General features: G+C 37.4%; 1 protein-coding gene across 4 annotated transcripts in view; it reads left to right on the top strand.

Moving 5' to 3' along the window:
* CMTR1 (cap methyltransferase 1) overlaps window positions 1-11,267 on the top strand; it is a 51,453-nt gene that overhangs the window by 31,207 nt on the left and 8,979 nt on the right. For all 4 annotated transcript variants that reach the window (XM_078055387.1, XM_078055386.1, XM_036074356.2 and 1 more), the window contains 3 exons: window positions 9,707-9,763; window positions 10,522-10,579; window positions 11,078-11,146. In XM_078055387.1, coding sequence (XP_077911513.1) covers window positions 9,707-9,763; window positions 10,522-10,579; window positions 11,078-11,146 — 184 coding nt within the window. The remainder of the gene's footprint in view (window positions 1-9,706; window positions 9,764-10,521; window positions 10,580-11,077; window positions 11,147-11,267) is intronic.

Genomic DNA, 11,267 nt, shown 5'->3' with positions numbered 1-11,267 from the left:
TGAAGGTATAGGCCCTGGAGAATCACAGAAGAGGAAGTCTTTACCCATTTATCCATCATCCTACAGTATTTTAACTTTGCACAGTACTGCCACATAAGTGCTCTCATCTTGATGGGAGATACCAAGGTGGAGCAGATACTGAGCTTCAGCATGCTGTCCCGAACCGGTCTAGAGTCAGCAAAACCATGGCTTTGTAACGTTTTTGGACTTCTTTTGCTGAACTGTGTTGCCATCTGCTATGAGCGTGTATGGATGCATGGCAGAGCTGGACTTCTCAGGGGAGCCTGGGTGGCTCAGTCAGTTAAGCGTCTGCCTTCGGCTCAGGTCCTGGGATCGGGCCCTACGTCGGGCTCCCTGCTCAGTGGGGAGTCTGCTTCTCTCTCTCCCCCTGCCCCTCCACCCCACTCATGTTCTCTCTCTCGCTCACTCTCTCTCAAATAAATAAATAATCTTAAAAAAAAAAACCAAAAAACAAAAAACTGGACTCTCAGTGTTCCCAATAGTGCAGTGTTTAAGCAATCCTATATCAAATCCATTTTCTTTCTTTGCTTAAAAAGATTGATATGTAATTCCATAATTGAAATGCAGATCTTATGTGTCACTTCAATCATTTTTGACAAATGCATGTATCCACGTAACCTACATTTCTATTAAGATTAAAAAAAAAAAACATTAACCTCAGAAAATTTCTTTGTGTCCATCCAGTCAATCCTGAAGTAACCACTTTTACTTTTATCATCCTGGATTAGTTTTACCTGTTCTAGAACTTTGTATAAGTGGAATCATACATAGACACTTTTGTGTCAGTTTTTTTTCTCCTTACCATAGTGTTTTTGAGATTCTTTCATGTGGTGTTTGTTCCTTTTTATTGCTGAGTAGTATTCCATTGTATGGACATACCAAATTTATTCTTCTGTTGATGGACACTTATGATATTTCTGGTTTAGGGCTGTTATGAGTAAAGCTGCTAAAACATTTTGTGCAGGGCTTTTGATGGACAAATGTTTTCATTTCTCTTAGATGAATGGCCAAGAACAGAAATTCTAGGTCATAAGTTAGATGTGTTATTTAACTTGTTAATAATGCCATACAGTTTTCTAAAGTGCTTGTACCAGTTTATACACCCTCCAGCAGAGTGTGAGAATTTTGATTGTTGTACATCTTTGCCAGCATTTGGTATTGCTAGTCTTTTTCATTTTAGCCATTCTGGTGGGGGTATAGTGTTCTACTATTGTGATTTTATTTATATATATATATATATATATTTTTTTTTTAAATTGAATATTGTATTAGTTTCATGTGTATAACATAGTGATTCAGTATTTATATACATATATGAAATGGTCACTACAATAAGTCTAGTTACCATCTGTCACCATACAAAGTTGTTACAGTATTATTAACTATATTCCTTATGCTGTACATTATATTCCCATGTCTTATTTATTTAACTGGAAGATTGTACCTCTTAATTCCCTTCACCTATTTTGTCCATCCCCCCACTCCTTCCCTTCTGGCAACCATCAGTTTGTTCTCTATATCTGTAAGTCTTTTTCTGTTTTGTTTTTATTTGTTCATTTGTTTTTTCGATTCCACATATAAGTGAAGTCACATGGTTTTTGTCCTTCTGTGTCTGATTTATTTCGCATAGCGTAATAGCCTCTAAGTCCATCCATATTGTTACAGATGGTAAGATTTCATTCCTTTTTCATGGTCAAGTAATATTCCATTGTATATATTCATCTTCTTTATCCATTCATCTATTGATGGACATTTAGCTTGCTTCCATATTTTGGCTATTATAAATAATAGTGTGATGAACCTAGGGGCACATAGGTCTTTTCAAATTGGTGTTTTGTTTTCTTTGAATAAATACCTAGAAGTAGAATTGCTGGACTGTTAGTAGTTCTATATTTTTAATTTTTTGAGAAAACTCTATACTGTTTTCCATAGTGGGTGCACCAATTTATATTCCTACCAACACTGCACAAGTATTCCCTTTTCTTCACATCCTCACTAGCACGTGTTACTACTTTTCTTTTTGATAATAGTCCTTCTGTGAGGTGGTATCTTTCGTGGTTTGATTTGCATTTCTGTGGTAACTAATGATGTTGAACCTCTTTTCATGTGTTTATTGGCTGTTTGTATGTTTCTTTTATGATGTGTCTCTTCAAGTCTTTAGATCATTTAAAAATTGATTTGTCTTTTTATTAAATTGTAGGAACTCTTTTATGTTGAATACAAGTCTGGTTTCAAATATGTGTGTTGTGAATATTTTGTCCTAATGTGTGACATACCTATTCATTTTCTTAATGGTATCTTTTGATAAGCAGAAGTTTAAAAATTTTTCATCATTTTTTATTGTGGTTAAATATACATAAAATAAAGTTTACCATTTTGACCCTTTTTAAAATGTATAGTTCAGTGGCATTAAATATAGTCATTCACATTGTTGTGGATTCATCATCACTGTATATTTCCAGAATGTTTTAATCATCCAAAACAGAAACTCTGTAGCCATTAAACAATAACTCCTCATTTCCCCCACCCCAAGCCCCTGGTAATCTCTATTATACTTTCTAGTTCTATGAATTTGCCTATTCTAGGTACCTCATATAAGTGGACTCATACAATATTTCTTCTTTTTTGTCTGGCTTATTTCACTTAGCATGTTTTCAAGATTCATCATGTTGTAGCATGTGTCAGAATTTCAGTCCTTTCAGGGCTAAATAATATATTCCATCTGTATATACCACATTTTGTTTATCCAGTCATCTGTTTTTGGACATTTGGATTGTCCCCACACTTTAGCTGTTGTGAATAATACTTCTCTGAATATTGGTGTGCAGGTAATTGAGCCCCTGCTTTCAGTTCTTTTCTGTATATACCAAAAAGTGGAATTGTTGGATCATGTAATAATTGTGCTTAAATGGTGCCACTACTGAAGAACTGCCATACTATTTTTTATAGCACCAGCCCCATTTCATATTCCCACCAGTAATGATCCAGGGTTCCAATTTCTCCACATCCTCATCAGCACCTGTTATTGTCTCTTTCTCTCTCTCTCTCTTTTTTGTTTTTTGGATAATAGCCATCCTAATGGGTGTGAAATGGTATCTCACTATAGTTTTGAATTGCATTTCCCTAATGACTAATGATATTGTACATATATTTTTTTAAAGATTTTATTTATTTATTTGGTAAGAGAGAGAGCACAAGTAGGCAGAGCTGGCAGGCAGAGGGAGAGGAGAAGCAGGCTCCCCGCTGAGCAGGGAGCCTGATGCGTGGGGCTCGATCACAGGACCCTGGGATCATGACCTGAGGCAAAGGCAGATGCTTAACTGACTGAGCCACCAGGCACCCCGTACATATTTTTATATTGGGCTGTTTGTGTATCTTCTTTGGAGGAATGCCTATTCTAGTCCTTTGCCTATTTTTAAATTGGTTTGTTTTTCATTGTTGAATTGTAAGAGTTCTTTATATATTCTGGATATTAATCCTCATCAGATACATGATTTGAAAGTATTTTCTCTCATTCTTTGCTCTTTTTTCCCCTATATTGATTATGTCCTTCAGTATACAGTTTTTTATTTGATTAGTTCAATTTATTTTTTCTTTTATTGCTCATGCTTTTGGTGTAATATTCAGTAAATCATTATTGAATCCAACATCATGAAGCTTTTTGCTATGTTTTCTTCTAAGAGTTTTATAGTTTTAGCTTTTATGTTTAGGTCTTTGATCCATTTTGAGTTAATTTTTGTAGATATAAGGTAAGGGTCCAACTTCATTCTTTTGCATGTAGCTATCCAGTTCCCCAACCCACTTGTTGAAATGACTGTTCTTTCCTCTTGGAATGGTCTTGGTACCCTTGTTGAAAATCATTTGATCATATATTTCTGGGCTCTTTATTCTGTTCCATTGGTCTCTATGTCTTTATGCCAGTACCACAGTTTTGATTACTCTAGCTTTGTAGTAAGTTTTGAAATGAGGAGGTGTGAGACCTTCAATTTGTTTTTCTTTTTCAAGATTGTTTTGGCTGTGGGGTCCCTTGAAATTCTGTAAGAATTTTAGGATGGGTTTTTCTGTTTTTGCAAAAATTGCCACTGGGATTTTGATAGGGATTGCATTGCATCTGTAGATTGCTTTGGGTAGTATTGTCATGTTAACAATATTGAGTCTTCCAGTCCATGATCAGAGGATGTCTTTCCATTCATTTATGTCTTTTTCCATTTTTGTCAGCAGCATTTTGTGGCTTTTAATGTACAAGTCTTACACTTCTTTGATTTAACTTATTCCTAAGTATTTTATTCTTTTTGACACTATTGTAAATGGAGTTGTTTTCTTAATCCTTTTCAGATTGTTCATTATTAGTGTATAGAAATGACTGGTTTTTGTGTGTTGATTTTTGTATCCTGCAAGTTAGTCAAATCTGCCTATTAGTTATGATAGTTTTTGGTGGAATCTTAGGGTTTTTTGCATAAAAAACTGTGAACTGAGATAATTTTACTTATTTTTCTTTCAGTTTGGATGCCTAGAATTTTTAAATTTTGATGACGAAATCTAATTTATCAGTTTTTTCTTTTGTTTGTGATTTGATTTTTTTTCCCTAAACAGTCTTGGCCTAAAGTCATGAAAATATTTTCCTGTTTTCATCTAGAAGTTTCATTCATTTAGGTCTGTAGTCCACCTGAAATTAATTTTTGCATGTGGTATTATGATGGTAGGGGTCGAAGTTCTTTTTTTTCCTTAAAGATACTCCGTTCTAGCACCATTTGTTAAAAATACCTTCCTTTTTCCATTTAATTGCTTTGGCACTCTTGTTGAAAATTATTTGACTATATATGTGTGATTGATTATATCTAGAGCACTCTGTTCTGTTCTATCAATGTTGTTTTTTTTTTTTTTTAATTTTTTATTTATTTGCGAGAGAGAGAATGAGAGACAGAGAGCATGAGAGGGAGGAGGGTCAGAGGGAGAAGCAGACTCCCTGCTGAGCAGGGAGCCTGATGTGGGACTCGATCCCAGGACTCCAGGATCATGACCTGAGCTGAAGGCAGTCGCTTAACCAGCTGAGCCACCCAGGCGCCCATGTTCTATCAATCTGTTTGTCTGTCCTTTGCCATATTCTCTTGATGACTGTACCTTGAAACAAGTTACCTTGAGGTCAGGTAGTGTATGTTCTCCAGCACTGATCTTCTTTTTCAAGACTGTTAGCTAGTCTAGGTTTTTTTTTTGGAAGTTCTATGTAATTTTAGAATCAGTTTGTCAGTTCCTACAAAAAGCCTGCTGGAGTTTTGATGGAGATTACATTGAATTTATGAATCAATTTGGTGAGAATTGTGACATCTTAACAAAATTGAACCTTCCCATCCATAAATAAAAAAATGGCCATTTATTTAGTTTCTTTAATGTCTCTCAGCAGAGTTTTATAGTTTTCAGTATAGAAGTCTTACACATCTTTTGCTAAATTTATCCCTAAGAATTTTGTGCATTTGGATGTAATGTAAGTAGTATGTTTAAAATTTCATTTTCTAGTTCATTGCTAGTATGTGGAAATACAATTGATTTTTCTATACTGACTGTGTATCCTGTGAGAATGTTTAATTTACTTATTGGTTCTATGAATTTGACTATTTCAGATACCTTACATAATTGGAATCATGCAGTATTTGTCTTTCTTTGTCTGGTTTATTTCACTTAGCATGATGTCCCCAGTGTTCATTCATGTTGTCTCATGTTGCTTAATTTCTTTTTTTTTAAAGTCAGGATAATATTCCATTGTATGTAAAGGAGTGCCTTGTTGGTTCAGTCGGTAGAGTATGTAACTCTTGATCTTGGAGTTGTGAGTTTGAGCCCTACATGTGGTGTGGAGTTTACTTAAGATAAAAAATTTGAAAAAATACTCCATCGTATGTATATTACCACATTTTCTTTATTCATCTGTCAGTGGACATTTAGTTTGTTTCTACATCTTGACTGTTTTTTTTTTTTTTTTTTTTTTTAAAGATTTTGTTTGTTTATTTATTTATTTGACAGAGAGAGAGAAACAGCATGAGAGGGGATAGGGTCAGAGGGAGAAGCAGGCTCCCCGCTGAGCCGGGAGCCCGATGTGGGACTCGATCCCAGGACTCCGGGATCATGACCTGAGCCGAAGGCAGTTGCTTAACCAACTGAGCCACCCAGGCGCCCTACATCTTGACTGTTGTGCATAGTGCTGCAGTGAACATGGGGATGTGATATCTTTTCAAGATCCTGATTTCAGTTTTTTTGGATAAATACCCACAAGTGGAATTGCTTGATCATATAGTAGCTCTGTTTTTTTTTTTTCTTTGTCTTATTGCACTAATTCCTCCAGTTTGATGTTGAATTGAAGTGATAAAAGCAGACAGCCTTGCCTTATTGTTGATTTTAAGTGTAAATTGTTTAATAAGTATGGTGTTGGTAGGTTTTTTTTTTTAGAGTCCTTTATCAGGTTGGCAGAGTTTTATTCTATTTTGAGTTTGTTTAGAGTTTTTATCATGAATGGATGTTTAATTCTGTCAAATACTTTTTCTGTATCTATAGAAATTATTATGTTATTTTTCTTTATTCCATTACAGTGAGTTACATTGAGTGATTTTCAAATGGTAAACAAATCTTGCGTTTTTGGATATGGTTTGATTATGTGTATCACTCTTATATATTGCTGTATTGATTTACTAATATTTTATTAAGTTGAGTCTGTGTTCATGAGGTATATTAGTCTCTAAATCTGTATTCTCTGTTATTCTTAATGAATTGAACTTTTATCATTATGAAATACTCTTCTTTATCTCTAGTAATACTCTTTGTCTTGAAATCTACCTTGTCTGGTATTAATATAGCCACATCAGCTTTCTTTTGCTTAGTATTTGTTTGGTTTGTCTTTTTATGTTACTTTATTTTCAACCTGTCTTTGTCTTTGTAAATAACGTATGCTTGGGTCTTACCTTCTTATCCAGTGTGACAGTCTCTGCCTTTTAATTAGAGTGTTTAGTACAGTTACATAGAATGTAATTATTGATATGTTTGGATTTAAATCCTCTATCTTGGTGGTTTGATTTCTGTTTATCCTGTCTTCTTTTTGTTTCTCTGTTCCTTCCTTTTTTGGGGGGAAAGTTTGTGTTTTTTTTTAATAGTCTTTTATATCTCCTTGGGTTTTTTCTTTTTTATACCTTTTGTGTTATGTTTTCGCTGTTTCGGAAGATTACAGTATGCATCTTTAATTTATCATGGTTTACCTTCAAAAAGTATTCTACTTCATGAACAATGTAAGAACCTTACCAGAGTAAATATGCATTTACTTGTATATGCATGTTCTTATTTCATATAAACCCTACTTTACCTTGCTGTTATTTTAATTTTAAACTATAAAGTCCGTATTGTCTTTTAAAGAGACTTAAAGGTACAGGCATGTCTCGGAGATACTGTGGGTTTGGTTCTAGACCACTGCCGTAAGGTGAGTATTGCAATACAGCAAGACAGATTAATTTTTTTGTTTCTCAGTGCATATAAATTTATGTTTACATTATACTGTAGTCTGTTAAGTGTGCAATAGCATGTACAAAAAGCAATATAGAAATCTTAATTTAAAAATACGTTATTGCTAAATATGATAAGCATTGTCTGCACTTTCAGCGAGTTGTAATCTTTTTGCTGGTACAGGGTCTTGCCTCAGTGCTGATAGCTGCTGACTGATCAGGGTGGTGGTTACTGAAGGTTGGGGTGGCTGTGGCAATTTCTTAAAATAAGACATTTGCCACATTGAATGACTCTTCTTTCGTGAACAGTTTCTCTGTGGCATGCAGTGTTGTTTGATAACATTTTACCAACAGAGCTTCTTCCAAAATTGGGAGTCAGTCCTCTCAAACCCTACCACTGCCTTATCAACTAAGTTTATGTAATATCCCAAATCCTTTGTTGTCATCTCAACAGTCTTCACAACCTCTTCACCGGGAGTAGATTCCTGCTCAAGAACTACTTTCTTTGCTTATCCATAAGAAGCAGCTCCTCATCTTTTAAAGTTTTATAGCAATTCAGTCTGATCTTCAGGCTCCAACGTTCGCTGATCGCACATCACCATAACAAATACAAAAATAATAATAAAAAGTTTGAAATATTGTGAGAATTACCAAAATGTGACATGGAGACATGACATGAGCAAATGCCGTTGGGAAAATGGCACCAGTAGGTCCGCTTGACACAGGGTTGCCACAGACCTGCCATTTGTAAAAAAAACATGCATTATCTGTGAAGTACAGTCATGTGAAGCGCAATAAAATGAGGCATGCCTGTATTTGTCCATTTAATTTTTTTTTTAAAGGTCCTGATATTGACTAACCTATTTACCTGTTCTGTTGTTCTTCATTCCTTCTTGCAGAGCCAGGTTTCCATTTGGAATCATTTCCCTCTTGCCCAAAGAATTTCTTTTAGCCTATTTTTGTTGGGCAAGTGTTGCTGGAATAATTCCTTCAGCTTTTGTCTTTTGAAAATGTATTTATTTCCCTTTCATCTTTGAAGGATATTTTCATTGGATATAGAATTTGAGGTTGACTATGTTTCTATTTCAGGACTTGAAAGATAACGTTCTATTGTTCTCTGCCTTCCTTGTTTCTGATGAGAAGTCAGTCATTATTCTTACTGTTTTTATGCATGTTGTGTGTCCTGTTTCCTGACTGCTTTAAGATTTTCCCTTTATCTTTGTTTTCAGCATGTTGACTGTGATGTGTTTATATATGGTTTTCTTTGTATTGATTCTGCTTGGGATTCTCTTGACATTGGATCTGTGGATTGATTTCATTTATCAGTTCGGGAAAATTCTTGGCTATTATCTTGTCAGTATTTTGTCTGAGTCTTTTTTCTGCTTCTGAGACTCTACTTATTTATGTTAAACTGTTTGCTATTGTCCTGTAGAGCTTCAGTGCTGGTGTGTTTTTTCACTTTTTTGTCTTGTGTTTCAGTCCCCAGGTTCACGGATTCTTTCCTCTACTGTTTTCAGTCTGCTGTTAAGCCCATCAAAGTGATTCTTCATCTCTAATATTATATATTTCTAGAATCTTTGTTTTTTAGAAGTGTGGTTTCTTCATCTCTGCTGAAATTCTCTATTTTGCGTGCACATTGTACATCTTTTCTGGTAGATCCTTTAACATGTTTTTCAGTTAGGGGTCCCGTCTGATAATTCTAACATTTGGACCATTTTCTGGATCTTGTGCTGTCGGATTGTTTTCCCTCTTGCTAGTTGCTCATATTTTCTTGCTTTATCACATGTCACGTACTTTTTTATTTAATGCCAGGCATTGTGTGTAAAAGAACATTGGGGATTAAAGTAGAAAGGGCAGCTATTAGTATAGGGTTTAGTCTGCAGTTGAACTGGGTCTGGATTTTGTTGTTGCTTTATTTAGAATTAGTTCACTACTGTTTTCAAATTTTTAAGGATGGGATCAGAACCTTCCTTTTAGCAGGACCTGGGAGCTGAGTGTCTGGAGGGTTTGACTCAATTCTGCTTTATTGTAAGCAGGCCCCATGTAACTGTACCTTGGGGTGTGGTCAAGGGAGTTCTCTTTCAGGGCTCCAGCCCTTCTCCCCCAAATATAGATAGCACTGCTCTGGCTGAACTCTTTTTTGATGTCTTTTGGCTGTCTTTTGTGGTAATCCTGAAATTAAATCTTTTTTTTTCCCCCCTCTCTAGCCACTGTAGTCTGCAGATCAAAGCTCTGGCCAAAATCCATGCGTTTGTTCAAGACACGTAAGTGTTGCCCACTCCCCAGAATTCATCTACTTCAAGGAAAGATCTTTTTATTTTGCTCTAAGCTCTTTGTTTATTTCATTTCAACAAACGTTTTAAAACATCTACTCTTTTATCTTCTACTCTGCTGTGGTCTGTGAAGCATGCCAGAAAAGTATATGGCATGAACCTTGCCTTCAAAGACGTTGTGTTTGTGTTTGGGCAGAGAAGAGTAACCCAGGAGAAGGATACAGGAAGAGTTAGTAGTAGTGCATCAGAGGATGTAGAGTGGCATAGTATGAATAGAATACATAATGTTGAGGGGACATGGAGTAAAGAGTGATCAAGAGAGGGGAGATAGGACTGGTCAAAGAAAACCAACCCTCTGGTAGGGGGTGAACATAAACTGAGTCAGCTTTCTGGGACATAGTGACATCCACTGGGATGGACTTAATGTGGCCTCTCTCAGCAGAGGAGGAGCCAGAACATGCTGATGGGTAATTGAGAGAAGGCTGTGTGGGGAATTCTGGCATCCAGGGTGATCAGGAGGGTAGTCTCCCTTCCCTTTGTGGTGGGAAGGGGAGGTCACCCCATTTTGTGTACCTCTGAGCTCCCATCTTTAAGGGGCAGAGCCGTGTGAGTGTTGTTAGCATCCTGAGCTGATGGCAGTGCGGCCTCAGTGTGTGCACACACGTTTACTCATGTGGGCTTCCTCTCTCTGGGGTTCTGAGGGGTTCACCTCTTGGAGGTTTTAATCACTGTTGGCTTCATTTTCTCAGGACCCTGAGTGAGCCTCGGCAGGCAGAGATCCGGAAAGAGTGCCTTCGACTTTGGGGGGTGAGCATCTCCCCAGCCCCTTGTTGCTCCAGGGCAGGGAGGCTGTAGAGAAGAATGGATTGACCAACCCTGTCACCTTAGGGTCTCCCCTCGTGTGAACACGTCTGCCTGTCCTTATGGTGTTCCAGAGCCGGCCGGCTCAGCATCATCAGGAGTTACCTTCTTGGCCCTTTCACTGTCCGTGTGGTCCCGCAATTGGGTCAGAAAGGGCAAGGGTGGTGGGTGCCCAGGCCTCATTTTGCTGCTGGGGCTCTGTACAGCAACACTGCCCACAGAGAGCCCCAGAGAGAGGGAAGTGGCCTTTGTGGTGTGCACCGCAGGGCCCGAAGTGGGGCAGTGGCTGGATTACCCACCTCCATCTCCTGCTCTCCAGCCCCCCGTGTCAGGTGCCATGGCCTGTTCCCCCGTCTGGACCTATCCCCTCGCCTGCATGTGCTCACAGACAGCCTTCGTGGAAAGTGCATTTGAAAATCAAAGCTCGTTGCTGTCTCCTTTCAGATCCCAGACCAGGCTCGAGTTGCTCCTTCTTCCTCAGACCCCAAATCTAAGTTCTTTGAGCTAATCCAGGTAAGTTTGGTATCTGGGGAAAATAAAAAGTTAGAGAGGCCTAACTTTAGATGTGGAAGGTATTGCTGAGATCCCCAGATGCCTGGCCTCCAGAGGGCTTGTGTAGGCACCTCCTGGGCTC

Source organism: Halichoerus grypus, chromosome 9, assembly GCF_964656455.1.
Source record: "Halichoerus grypus chromosome 9, mHalGry1.hap1.1, whole genome shotgun sequence".
Taxonomy (NCBI): Eukaryota; Metazoa; Chordata; class Mammalia; order Carnivora; family Phocidae; genus Halichoerus; species Halichoerus grypus.
Note: the sequence above shows the minus strand (reverse complement) of the source record. Positions and strands in the feature narration are given on the sequence as shown.